At 32.7% G+C, this 14,871-nt stretch overlaps 1 protein-coding gene across 5 annotated transcripts in view; it reads left to right on the top strand.

Moving 5' to 3' along the window:
- The first annotated feature begins 110 nt into the window (after positions 1-110).
- LOC113499264 (transcription factor GAGA-like) overlaps positions 111-14,871 on the top strand; it is a 28,909-nt gene continuing 14,148 nt past the window's right edge. For 2 of the 5 annotated variants that reach the window (XM_026879677.1, XM_026879708.1), the window contains exons 1-5: positions 680-1,025; positions 1,308-1,501; positions 1,912-2,206; positions 8,485-8,683; positions 9,482-9,661. In XM_026879677.1, coding sequence (XP_026735478.1) covers positions 1,308-1,501; positions 1,912-2,206; positions 8,485-8,683; positions 9,482-9,661 — 868 coding nt within the window. In that variant the 5' untranslated portion in view covers positions 680-1,025. Of the gene's footprint in view, positions 643-676; positions 1,026-1,307; positions 1,502-1,911; positions 2,207-8,484; positions 8,684-9,481; positions 9,662-14,871 lie in introns of those variants that run through there. The other 3 variants (XM_026879684.1, XM_026879700.1, XM_026879693.1) reach the window with 3 other exon arrangements.

A 14,871-nucleotide genomic window follows, 5' to 3' on the forward strand; every position in this document is an offset into this window, starting at 1 on the left:
TTTGCGTTTAAATGAATTTACCACAAAATACGTATTTTGAAATTCGTTATTAATTTATCAAGACTCTCGCCCACGCTTACATCTTTAATGTTACATACACATACGTATTTGCTTACTTAGAGCGTTCCTACCTACTTTAAAGTACAATAACCGTCGTGTATTATAGGAACTTAGTAGTGAGTAGGTATACTTAATCAAAATGTAGGTATTTCTCCATCTGTTCACATACATTTCTCATTTAATTATTGTTTCGGCGTACTAACATTCTATAATGACAAATACATTACTCATTCCAATATATAGACGGAAGGATGGACGCAATGGAATTTAATAAAAACAAAACTATCCGAATCCCTCAGCCTCTATTCTCCCATTTGCGCATGTAGTAGTACTAATGTCTGTGTGTATGCCGATGTGAAAGAGATTGAAGTACTCACGCACACATTCAAAGAACCACTAACAATGTACTACATAACTACCTATCTAATTTATTTTAAGGAAGGGGCCCAAAGTGGGTAGATAACTTAAAAAAACTTAAAATAAGAATTAAAAATATTGTTTTGTGTAACTCCGATCCGATACAAAGTTAAAAGTCAACCAGTTACATTTATGTTTCAATGTTTATGTCAATAAAACACCACGGTACGTGCCAGTGTATTTCCGATTTATTCAAACAATGTTATTTTAGCGTTTTATCTGTATTTGTCCGCACCTATGTAATTATTAAAGAGTATCTGTAAAGCATTCCTACACAAAAGATATGCCGCTTACCTATAATACAATTTATAAAGTTGTATATTAATTACGGTATAATAAAGCATGCGGGGGGCGAGGGGGCGCGCCGCGCTCTCATATTCCGTATATTGATTGTGTGCGAGGGGGCCGGGGCAAGGAGGGGGCCACGGCGTGCCCCACTCTGTTTTTTACGACACGGCTTTCTGTGTAACATAATTATTGTATTAATTTTGTGAAATGTTTCGGTGTTATTTGTGAAAAATCGAGAAGTCGGTAAAGCGATTTGCGAGGTAAGAAATTTTCGCCATCGAGGGTTTTGACGAAAATTCCGTTTTGCCGAATAAAATATAAATAAAATTTTATAGCACTAAATTCCGTCGGCGGCGCGTACCTACGGTATATTACACTGTCATACCGCGTACGTATAGTGTTTTTTACGGGCATCGTTCTAAAAATAAGTTGTAATAATTATAATTTTATGTAGCGGTCGCAGCAGAGTCGGTTTTCTGTCGATTATCCATCAGTCGTGAAGAAGTGTGAGTTGTGATTGAAAAGTGTATGTGGTGGTGCAGATGCAGGGGCTGGTGAGCGATAAGACGTTCCACTTGAAGTGGAACAACCACCTGCAGAACCTGAGCCAGCTGTTCACGACCATCTACTCGTCGTCGGCGCTCGCGGACGTGACGCTCTCCTGCCGCGACGGGACCCTCAAGGCGCACAAGCTCGTGCTCTCAGCATGCAGTCCATATTTCGAACAGATATTCAAGTGAGTACAACTATTTTACATTCACGAAACCCTGTGTTTTAGCTTTCCGTTTAAAATATTGTACATTTAATACACATCAGTTTCAAATCTGTTCCATTTGGTCATTATGACATCATTATTTTTTCTAGTGAAGTTATTTATAATACCATGTAATGTATACAGATATGAGAAAAGTATATGTTGCATTCAGCCTTATATTTTATGAGTATTTAATAACATATACATATTTTTCTATTTAATTAAAGAGTGTACATAGTAATGTTACATAAATGTCATAGGAGTCGAATATAAATATAATAATTACATTATCTTGTGATAACAGAAAAAAATATGTCTGGTTAATAAATAATGAGATAAAGTATTATTAAAATTACAGTAGATGTGATAAAAATGTTTATGTATTTCACTAGGGACAACCCATGTCAGCATCCAGTGGTTATCCTGAAGGGGATTCCCTTCTCGGAGATCAATCTCCTTGTGGAGTTCATGTACAAGGGGTCAGTGGATGTGCAGGAGCTGGACCTCCAGTCCCTGATGCACACAGCATCGGAGCTGGAGATCCGAGGGCTGGCATATGAGGCCAGGGACAATGCAGCACAGTTGTTAAATGTGAACTTGGAGTACCCCTCATACCCCGCAACATCAGCAACTACACAGCCACAGCAATATTCACAAGCGAGGACTGATGTGGAGAGGCTCAAACAGGTAGGAAATCATTTGTTTTACCTATTCAATATTCATTTTTAATATTGTACCTTTTCCACCAAAAAGGTTAAGGTTTAATATAATTAAACAATACTCTTTGAATGTGGCATTACAATAAGTTAGAAAGCTGTATGTTGCTACTTCTTATATAAAAAAAAGTCATTACATTTATAATAATTCTTAAGTAATTCATATTCAAAATGGGGTAATTAAAGTTAGAATTATTTTAATTCATGAATTTAAAAGCTTGTTATTATCATACAAACAATTAGTTAACAGGTGGTCTAACTCTGAATTTGTGTATAAAAGTGAAAATTATTGTAATAAGAACTAAGACAAATTGTTGAGCATTGTTGTCTTGCAATAATTTATTTTTTAGCAATGACTTTGTTCCCATGTTTTCCACACTAGTTCATCTTGAACATCATAAATATTATAATTTTAATTTGTGATTATTTATCTCTTTGAAGTTAACTGTTACATTATTTTAATCGAATGCATAATAGAAGAATGCAGACCAGGAAGTGAGAATAAAAATTATGATGAAATTCCTTGCCTTTTGAAAGTTTCTTTAAGCTTTCAAATTAGATATTTTCTCATGATGTTGTTAATTCTTTAAGTGCTAATTGGACAAAATAAAAATATTTTTCATACTTCTTACTTTACCGGTTCTAGGTAACTGTTTTTGAATAAATACTGCTTTTTAATATAACAATAATCATATCAATTAATGTCATTTATGTTAACATTATGTAAATAGGTAATTTATAGTTTGGACAGGTTTTACTCTTTAGAATAACGGTTTTTTTTTTAAGTGATGTACCTTTTTCGTTTGCCCTTATAATTTTATTTAATGTACTGCCAAACAAGAACCTTTTATTTTGGCTGCCTATTTTATTTCCATTCATTCATTTTAGTCATTAAAATTCAAAGTATTTTCATTAAATTTTCAATCAAATTTATGAATATAAATGTGGTTCTTTCATATGGCCTCGATATCTTTTTTGTTTACCCTTTACTCTCCACTTGCAGGGCAAAAACCCTTCAATTCTTCCACCTTATCTGGCTTACAGATCTTGATTTTTTCCTAATAATATTTAATTATTCAACATTATGCCTCCGGGGTTGCAAGCTTCTGATCAACACAGTGTTAATTAATCACCTGCCAAATTCTCCTGAAGCTCAGTAGTAGTAGATAAGTAAAGATTTGAGATGAAAGAATTGAGATGTCCATATTTAATAATAATTAAAATAAAATCATACTATCCTCCTTGTTGAGTTATAAATGCTGTAAACTAGATATTTTTGTTTCTAAACCTTGTTCACCATAAGTATATCATTGTCTTCCACTGGAAGTACAGAATATTAAAAAGGAGTGGAGGATGATTATGTTAAAAACCAGTTATTTTTATGCAACCAAGTATTTTATGAAACAAACAGTTATTTTATAGATTCTACACTTCAATAGGCGCATTGTTAATCATATAATTTATCATTAATTAAACATTATGACGTCATCACATTTTTCGAATTACTGAGTCATGGTAAATTACATTTTTTTATTTACTTTGGCTGAGTGGGCGTTTCCTTAGTATATTTTAATAAAAAGTTTGTTTAAGCATAAAAAAAACTCATACTTATTCGTCGGCGAGCTTTAAAATTTTGTTTCGAATTTTGAAATGTTTGCCCCACCATGTTTCTGTTTCATCTATGTTCTTTTTATAAAAAGTGTGTTTGTCTGATGACGTAAATCTACAAAAAATGATTCGTAAAAACCCGGTTTCAAATCAATTTTATTTCAAACTTTACAACATTTGTATAATAATATATGTAGGTACATATTATAATGTACATTGAAACGATTTTTTATAGATTTAGATTACATTAATTATGTAGGTTCATTATTGCTCACGTCCAAAGGATATAAATTATAATTTGTTACTATGTAACAATAGGATTTTATTATTTTTGTACCTGTATTAGAGATTTCTTTTCATTATTTCAAAAAGTAATTTCCCTGGATATAACATTTTATCACCCATTTTATCTACTATAAAACATGATAAATTAACCAGTCAAGTATGAGTCGGACTCGCGACACTGAGGGTTCTATACAAATTGACTATAGAAATATTTCAGCTTATTAAAAAAAAAACTAGCTGCTCAACCTCGATGTTTATTTTTTTATTTGTTCTTTTAGAAGCAATGGAATACAAAATCTTTGACAATTGCAAATATCAAGCATCGCGATTCATGAGAAACGGCCTGGTGACAGACGAAGGGACGAATTAGAACGGATAAGTTCAATTTTCAGCGTTTGGATAAGGGTCTCTAAAAATTAATTTAAATTTTTCAAGTATTAAATTAGTACTTAGTCTTAAAGTCTAAGTTTACAGTTTATTTTTAATTAAATCATTATTACCTACATGAAATCTTAACGGTACTTCTACTTCACTCCTAAATAATACATTTTCCGGTCTACGCCAAACAATAACATCCTTAGTTCAACATCAATAGGTACATAACAATAAACTTTCTAACGGCGACAATCACATCAAAACCGGTCTATTTGTTATCTAGATTAACGTGAACATACACTGACATGGTCATTTATTATTTCTCATGTTTTAGACTAATTAAAACATCAGTTATTACGAGTTTTAAGTACCGATTCACATATTAAAATATATAATTAACATGCAATTGTAATAATGTGAAATCTTAGTCGTATATTATTTTGCCGCGCTGAGACGTCGGCGACTGTAGGCTTACATTGATGCACAGCGGTTGCATTTTATGTGATTATACATAATAATTATGTAGAAATTAAATTAAGAACGACTAGTTTAAGGATTATGTTTATTTTATGTTTATATTCCAAGGAGATTAGCATTAGCATACCGATTTAATTACATTAAGTACGTGCATACTGCTTTTTTATATTTTAAAAGTGACTTTACGAAAAAAGTTGGAGTCATTAAAAATTCTGCCCCAAGTAGATTGTAGGCATTATATTCATATAATCATTATATTATCGTTGAGAATATTATTAAACAATATTAAAATTCAAGATAAATAATGTTTTCTAGATAACTTAGCTATGGAAATAAAAAAATGTAATAATTACGCGATAAGTCTATTTTTCACGTCATATCTTTATACCTATCATAGCCAATATTTTTGTAGAAAAACATTGGAAAACAATATTTTGATCGTCACATAAATGTTGACGACATCTGATTGTATGAAAAATAAAAGCGATACATTCACTTGACGATCCCTGGAAGCGTGTGACGTGTGACCACCCGCATCGAATCGAGCATTTAATCCAATTTAATTGGAAGCGATCTTTTTTTTACAATGTATGTACAGGTAGTTATGAAGATTGCCACGAATAATGAAACAAAAATTATATCTTTGAGGTGTTCTTAGGTGTTACAAGTCATAAGGACAGCATGCAAGTAACAGCTTTGTTCAAGAACTAGTTAAATATCGTCCTTAGTCGTCATGATGTCTTTTTTATTGCCATATGGAATTTTGAGACAAAAAGACATGTCACTTAACTTTATTAGGCCGTTAACTTTGATTCAAAAGTGGCGTATCTGTTTTCAGACAACAGGGCTAAAAAGTAACAGGTTGCTCCTAGTTGACCGAGGAAACCGGGTCACAGCAGGGTTGAGGGTCATCCTATCAACACATCTCCGTAAATACTAAAACACCCTGTAGTTAGGCTATGTAGGTTTGGCTTTTGTTGGCACTCGTTCAGTTTGCTAGCGGATTTTCTTGATTAGGAACTATTTTTTTGTAAGCACAATTTAGACTATGCGTCTTATTTGTTTCCAGAGCGAGTAAGGATAAACGATGTGATAAACGGAGTAGGAGGGTGATTCAAAATGGTGTAAAACTCCTTACTGAAAAGATTTTAATCGTTGTACACTTTTTTGAAAAGAGAATGCTTATTTTGAAATAGTTTATTTGGATAGTCGACCTCATTTTAGGAAGAGGTCTTTAGAAGATTATGGATTTGATCGTGTTGCTGATAAAACCTTCTGTTTGTTCCATTTACCACCTTTGATAAATAATCGTTCGGCCACGCTTGCTACAGTCGATCACTGGATACGTCCATAATTTTGTATGCTCATTGATCGTAATACTGAAACGAGGTTGGTAAAAAGTCTTCCGCGTTTTATTTCGTTAGTAATTGTTGTCCCCGTGACAACGCAAGCAAGAGATAAAGATATGACGTGATTAGGTGATCTTTTGTCAATTGATGATGAAAATACATGCGTCATCATCGCGTCATACCAAATACAAGATTAGATATTGTTTGATTAATTATAATACAAATGTTAATAATTTTGTAGAAATGTTTATGACATGGCCTTTAGTGATAACAAGTTCGAAAAATGAAAGCGAGCGCATAAAAAATTGCGAAAAATTTGTAAAATAAATGTACATTGTGTCCAAGAGAGTAACACTTCTATTCGGACTGCCTTTGATTTTGTAAGGCTTAATAGCGAAAAAATATTTTATTCTAATTTGGAGTTCAGAAAGAAAGTTTTACAGACAAATTACGATAACGAAAAATTATGTGTGAATGAAACCTTCTTACTTACAAGTACATTAGTCTATGTACTGTGTTTGCCAGTCTCTGCGGAAAATTAACAACTTTGTGTTATGTGTATTAGCTATAATAGGAAAAACACATTTTCCGAGTAAAATGTTCACGCAACAGTGAAAAGACTTTCCTAGTAAGTTAACATGTTTGCGTAACATTTAATTGATTAAGTGGTTCTTGAATCTTGATCTATTTCATAACTGGCTTTTACCACTCCTCGTATGACCAATTAGTTTCCGAGATGTATACTGCGCTCCACACCACTGTCAACATTTTATCATTTAAACATCTTAAAAAAAGGGGAGTAAGGTTCATTTTTGCACGTCCTTGCGATTCAAAAAGTGCGCTCGACGGAACAATGTTAAAATTACTTAAGTGATTATTTATTTCTTTAAAATATGGAATAAAACTACTAAGTACTGTAAGATCGATGTTCTTTTCGCGTGTCGGAGTAATAATGTCATCCATAAATTAATCCTGGGGTTAGAAAGATGCAAAATTGACCATTGGTTTTGTAGATTGAGTTTAACAATGTATTTAAATACGTAACAAGATTATTTTACTAATACAACCACGCATTTACACCATAAGGTTTGTTAGTGAATATGCTAGAATGTAAATACACGGTGATTTTTTAGTCGTCTTACAAAAGTAGCCCAGTTCTCGTATCCGACGTAAAATACCCCTGGGCGCGATTATTATTTTTTTATCATCAACAAAGATAATAAGTACGAAAATTAAACAAGAGAAATCTGAAATATACTCTTAAAAATGATAAAAACGCCGCCGCCCGCGCCCCTCACCATTGTTACAAGGCTCGGTCCGCAATCCGGTGTGTTTCTAAAAAACTACGAATTGCATCATAATATTGAATAGAAATTGCATTTTAAATTTATTCAAATCTCCTAAATACCATTTTTTTTATCATGAACGTGTTTTAATCATTGGATGCATGAACTGCTGGGCTACTGGGCTGCTTTTGTAAGACGACTAAAAAATCACGGTGTATAATTTAGTAAGCATTTAATAAATATCTAAAACTAAATTATTTCGTCTGACATACGAAGGAAATTAAGTAAATCATAACCATTTCCTTAAGTGTGTATATTGTCAATAATAAGTGGTTCTCGATCTCGATTTAGTTTTTTAATTAATTAGTAACTTGTCCATTCTGATTGACGAGTTAATTAGCCATAAATATAGATTGGGGAACAACTAGTTTCTGTATAATTTATGAGATTATTTTATGTGGTTTTTAAATAGGTAGGTATGTTACTTACAATTTAAATGGAATTATATATGATTAATTATTCCATTTTTTTTTCTAGACACACTTTATTCGCACGCGTGTATTCGTAACTTCGCAGTTTTGTATTCATTTACGACTACTAATTTATTTAACAATCGTAATTAAAATAATACCAGCCTGTAAATTTATTACAGAGTCTTACCCTCTTCTGCGTATTCGAAAGATATTTTTCCGGGCTAAACTTATTTTTGCCACATTCAAAAACAGCCCAAAATGTCTTCATACATCACTCACGGGTGTTCACGGTAAAACAGGTGATCATATACAATCCTAGCTCCTACTCGCTTACTAAACCAACCCAACATCACTAACCTCCATCAAACATTACCTTACCATCGCATTAATTCCTAGATACACATGTACCAGCAATCCATGATGCGTGCGGAGGAGATACGCAGGCGGCGGCGGGAGGATCCTCCCGGGACCCACACAGCTGTGAACAATATCCTGGCGGCTGCGGCCAGGGAGATGGAGGAAGCCATGCACGCGTCCAGGGGTGGGGAGAGGGGGGAGAGAGTCGTGGCCAGTATACAGACGGAGCACGATCAGGGTACGTGGAACATTCTAAACTTTTGGAATATTTTGATTTTCTTTTGGGTGTATGTGAAAGCTTCTGTTATTTTTCAACTAGGAAAAAGGTAAAGGGAAAGAGCTACCTGTCCGAAAGTTTCGTGGTGTATGGACTAAAGTTAATAAGCATACATAACTTTATGAGGGTTTATATAAGCAACGGCTTCAATTCCCATCTTTTTATGTGTGTTGCATGTGTAACCTTCAAGGCAAATGGTTCTTTTTCAGCCAGGATAGTTTTGAATTAATAATTTTCCTTTTATCCTTAAGTGACAAAATGTAAAGTGGGCTGAAAAGCAATTACTCCTACTTACAATAGATTAATCTGGTATAGGAGCACAATTGAATTCCATCATCAAAATGTTAAGAACGAGGAAGTCTTTATTAAATACTAAATTGCCAAGAGACAAGTTCCAAGAACTGTTTTGAGCTTTGGTGGTTTCATATTCTTAATGATATTAGAATATGATAACGCATTTAATATGCAAGCATTTGATATGAAGGTTTCATGCCTCATGAATTACTTTCGATGAAATTTTTATTTGTACCCTGTATAGGTACCTATATTCTTTATCCATACACCTATAGTATTTTACTGTGATTTCCGAAAACTTCCGAATTGACATGATAAAGAGTGACCCTTTAATCAATTGATTTCTGCTCAACGCAACTTAGTACCAGACCGGAGATATGCCAAATGATCTTAGTATTTAGTATTGATTGAAAAAAACCTCTCAATTTGTCCAAGAAATTTATTCTTATGTAAATACGTCAACAGTAGCAGCAACATCGACGACGGATGTCAAACGCGATTTGGAGGAGGAACGCCCAAAGAAGCGTACTTCCATCCTGTCCCCTGATGATGACCGGCTGCGGGCCAAGAAGAAGCCCATGACTGTACGCTTCCAAGACGACACTTCCAATAAGACTGACGAGCGCCAGAAGCTCACTTCACCGGGTAAGTTCTCACACATTGAATACTTAGATGTTTATAAAAATGAATTTTGCCTACTCCATGGGGGGCAGGAGGTAATCATGTTTATGGAAAAGTAATTTTTCGGTCTGGGGGAGGGAGGGGTTGGTAATCAGAAAAGAATAGCAAGAGAGGGATTATCTTCTGTTGAAGGTGTGAAGATGCTGTCCTATAGCCGTATAGTTCGCGGTCAGGCTTCCACAACAGCAGCAATATTGCTCTAATAGTTAACTCTCCGAACTTGGCGCCGAAAGGCGGAAAATAATTTAGTTCTATCCAAATCCCTATCATTACCTCTTAAAGTAAGATTCTACCGGCCATGGACACTAGGAAGCGTAATATCAGTTAAAGAGCGGTGTCCCGCTTCCACAACTGTTACCTAATCTGTATTAGATTGTGGTAGGACTTTCTTACTCTTCTTGTCACATATTTCTCTATTCAATAAGCTTTCAAAAGTTTCCGGGTCTTCGAAAATGTGTGCTTTAAGGAAAAGCCAGGACAACTTCCTCGTTAAAATAATTATAATTGAGACAATTACAAGCAAAAAAAAGACTTTCAAACAATAGTTATTTCATCATATTAAATTTCCTCAAGGCATTAGTTTACCCTTTTATGTTATGCCAGTCACAATGAGACATTAAAATAACATAATCTTTTAATGGTGGCTCCATATCAACAGGATTGGCTAAAGAACGGCCCTCGCATTTGGCGCAGTGGCTTAGCTTTACAACCTTTTTTATTTATTTATTTTAAGACCGACAGTAATATTAAAAAATCTTGGGGTGCACGAACCCTCTTTCGGAAGAATTCGAAATACGCAGTAACTTTACTACTTAGGGTCGTACACGTGGCAAGGTTTCGGTTCAAAGGGCGTTAATCTTATAATTTATTTTCTTGTTTAATCTGTACCGAAATTATAAGCTTTGTCTTTGCTTAAGGCACATTATTGAAGTAAATATTTAACAGAAATAGAATAAAATTTGTCTTCGTAAACATTTTCTTGTTTTAATGCAGACTTCAATAAACTACTATTTTTTAAAAGATAATATAGACGTTGATGTCAATATACGTGAAGTATAATGTATTATTACATTTAAATTTCAAAGTGTATGTAATCATGCGATATTCTTTATATCTGCGGCATTTGTAAGCATTGCATAGCATACAAATATGTAAGTTGTGAATAATGCGGTTCTTTTCTATTTGTTTTATTGAAGATACGCGAACATTTCTATACATTTTTCTGATCTAATATTAAAAATCTTACTATAAGACGTTGTCAAGAGTCTTTGTCTCTATTTAACGCCTCCAAATGATAGAGGTAACAAATTGATTGATTGAGAACTTTAAGTTTTCTATAAGCGATGGCAAGCTTTCCCAGTTGTACCTTACGGACACTGGACCAAGAGTCCCAAACTGTTCCGGGTGTCTGTATGTGCTCTTTTACTTAACCTGTGCTAAAACAACTTACGTATCTAAAAAAATCTGCGTCCTTCAGATTTATCATTATAGACAAATTAACCTTCTTACACAAATAATAAAACACCAAAAGTATGCTTCCATTGTTATTCGAATATTAAAATAACATAATCTTTTAATAAAACGCAGCTAAAAAATATACTCCACATGAAAGCTTCAATTTTGTTTTTATTCTGATGACGTGTCCTATAATTTGTGGTTTTTATATTTTAAATTAATTTTAAATGCCACGACCAAATGTTGTTTCAAAGTCAAGTATCGCGGCATCGTAATAAAAAATCGTGATTTATATTTTCCCTTCATAAAAAAAAAAATAAAAAGTCCGACTGAGATTCCCGGTATATGGGTTCATTATTTTTTTGTGCTTAACAAGCGGAGATGCAGGTCTAAAAAAATGTAAATTTTGTACCAAGTAATTTTATTATTAAATTTCGCTTTACGAAACGCGGTTTTATTATTATTTGTTAAGAACTGGGTTGGAAAATCGCATATAAAAAGTATTAAAACTCTTGATGCGTGATAACCTGCAGGCTTGTGTAAAACTACTTTGTTTTTAGTTTACAACAAAGTAAAATTGATATTCCGACTTTTTTATATTTCATGATTAATGTTGCCAACCAATGAAGGTAGTTTAATAATGTAAACTATAAAAGAAAAAGGTACAACACTAAGGGCCATATAAGTTCGTACCTACAATAGCTGGTCGTTTTAGGATTAAAATAATAAATTACAAAGTTCTAGCACATGTCTGTATTTATTATAACAATATAAAAAATAATAAAATTGGTGCTTAATTCTATGGCTCTGAATATTCATGAACGTCTTAAAAAGTTATTAAAATACCCAAGTTATAATTTGAAGTGAGATAATTTTTGCTTTTGTTCTGTCATACCTTTGTGTTTTCACAAATATTATAATTAAAATATTTTTAATTATAACTATACACCGTGATTTTTTAGTCGTCTTACAAAAGCAGCCCATTTCATGTATCCAATGACTAGAACACGTTCATGATAAAAAAATAGGTATTAATGAGATTTGAATAAATATAAAATGCAATTTTTATTCAATATTATGATGCAATTCGTAGATTTAGAAACACAGCTGTGTTGCGAGCACGGTCCGAGCCTTGTAACAATGGTGAGGGGCGCGGGCTGCGGCGTTTTTATCATTTTTAAGAGAATGTTTCAGATTTTTCTTGTTTCATTTTTCTTCGTACCTATTATCTTAGTTGATGATAAAAAAATAATAATCGCGCCTAGGGGTATTTTACGTCGGATACATGAACTGGGCTGCTTTTGTAAGACGACTAAAAAATCACCGTGTATAACGATATAAATTTATGACCAATTATTAAAACAATATACTAAATGATGTAAGCAAGGCATAGGTACATATTCAGCCAGCAAATGCCGTACAAATTTAATTTATTCCTTTTGTTATAAAAAAATATGTTAATACTCTGATCTAAATTATTATTTATTGCCGTTTCCGCCTATTAAATGTGATCTAGCCATCTTGATTTAGTTTTTTAATACATTATTTTGTGTACGAATAAATTATTTCATTCAAGTTTTTTTGCAACTTTATGATATTTAAAGTCTTATTATAAGGAGATTGTCGCATAGAAACAACGTTTTGAGTGTCATACAATTTTATTTTGAAATAATGTTGGTATTCTCTTTTAAAGAGAAATCCTTAGCAAACAAATAAATCTATTTGATTTATAGACGGTCAATTTACTAAATTATATTTCCTCTAGATTCTAGATCTCCAAAAATAAATAATCAAAATATGCATTCTACTTAAAGTACGTAATTTAAAAATAAAATCATTTATTAAAGTCGATATTTATTGTCGACTGGTTTTTCCATTTTTAGATATTGCTTTTATTATTTGTAGGATCATAAATAAACTGCATAATATTTAAAAATCTCAAATAAATTATAATCGCAAACAAATACAATATAGTTTGCCGCCAAACATCCAGCCATTCTTTAATGTCCTCCTATAGAAACAAAGTGACAAAATATGAATATAGAACTAAAAACGGAGAGACTTTTCTTGGTTCTATAGTAAAAGTAAACTCTGAAATTTCTCTTGACTACTGTGCCCAACTTTGGGGCAAACGATTCCCCCAAATCTTTCCACGATTTGGGGGAACCGTTACTCGAATTTATCCTGAGTTACACGCATTATGCGTTTAGCTCGCCCGGCCACCGACTCCTCACTGGCAGATTGCGACTAAAATTGCTATCTATAGGATAGATTGTTTTTCAATTATTCGCCTTACACAATATATTGTATTAGATGAGAAATACATTCATAATATGATTATGGTTTACATTACTCACAATTTACATAAATCATAGACACCAAGCATCGCCTGTTCAATGGAATGTCGACTTACTTTCTGCATAGTTTACGCAACTGTTGTTATATTCCTATAGATTGAATTGTTAAGAATTATTTCCGACGAATAACAATACGTTTTATAAAGTTCAACTATTTATATTACAGTGTTTTGTTATTCATACGCCGACTGTTTAATGGAAACATTACAAAATGAATCAGTGCACCTGCATATTTACGGAAAGTGCATTTTTTTGTAGATTGTTTTTTATGTCGACTGTTTATATTTAGTTAATAAGTTTTTGCTTCAATTTCGTATAATATTTAATAAACACCTTAATTTAAGAGATATTTCCATAGTATTTTATCACCTACTTTTTTTACCGTTATCTGATTTCTTTTTTGCGTGGGCGGGCAAATATTTAAAATCTGTTTTTGGCATTTTTTATGAGCCTATAAGAAATAAACAAAATCACCCTAAAGCCCATCGCACTTTAATAATTGACGATTCTGTAGATCTGTAGATTACCAGCAGAGTAAAACCCTTAAATAGCAACATTCTAGATCTAGGTAGGCCTAAAACTTGATAGAAAATAGGAGACCCATGACGAGATCGGAATATTTAATGAAAGGTTAACGTACAGACATATTTTGAGCAGAAACACGTTTCGAAAATTATATAAAAGTGGATTCTACCGACCCTTAGTCATCCGATTTCTTTTAACTTGACATTTAAGTTGTAAACGTGCGGATTCTTTATTTAAAAGCGGAATATCAACTTACGAAATTGAAACCTTGTCATTTTGTGAAATATTAAGAAAAAAAAAACAAAGGAATGCAATATTGTATCATAATTAACTTTTTAATTTTTAAATGCCATGTCGGATAAGAAAATAAATATATTTAAAGTTCACTTATCTCCAGCTAAAAGAATATTCTGTCGACTTTATTATGCAAATATAATATTGTGGCTTAAATTATCTACCGTTTGATTGATCTCGTTTGATTATGACCAAAATGTTTAATTGGTACATTTAGCCTTAAACCGGTCTCCAAATTAAACGATATAATTTGTAAACCACACAATTTAATAATTTTTAAAATACATTTTAGATATTTTCAGATAAGGAATACAAAGTTCTTGGTCTGCGCAATTTTAAAAACTCGGTATCAAAATACTTGTAATAAAAGTAAAAAGAGTTCCGATTTATTTGTAAAAAAGAGCCCTAGACGGATTTAAACTTAAACTGACCTTATTGGTCGTGTCTTGCAAAAAGGTCAGTCGCGTAGAATTATTACCGTGCATTTAAAATTATGAATGCGGAAGAACCACTGGTAACTTGGTAAGGTAAAACTTGATAGCA

The sequence above is a fragment of the Trichoplusia ni genome, chromosome 1 (assembly GCF_003590095.1).
Source record: "Trichoplusia ni isolate ovarian cell line Hi5 chromosome 1, tn1, whole genome shotgun sequence".
Classification (NCBI taxonomy): Eukaryota; Metazoa; Arthropoda; class Insecta; order Lepidoptera; family Noctuidae; genus Trichoplusia; species Trichoplusia ni.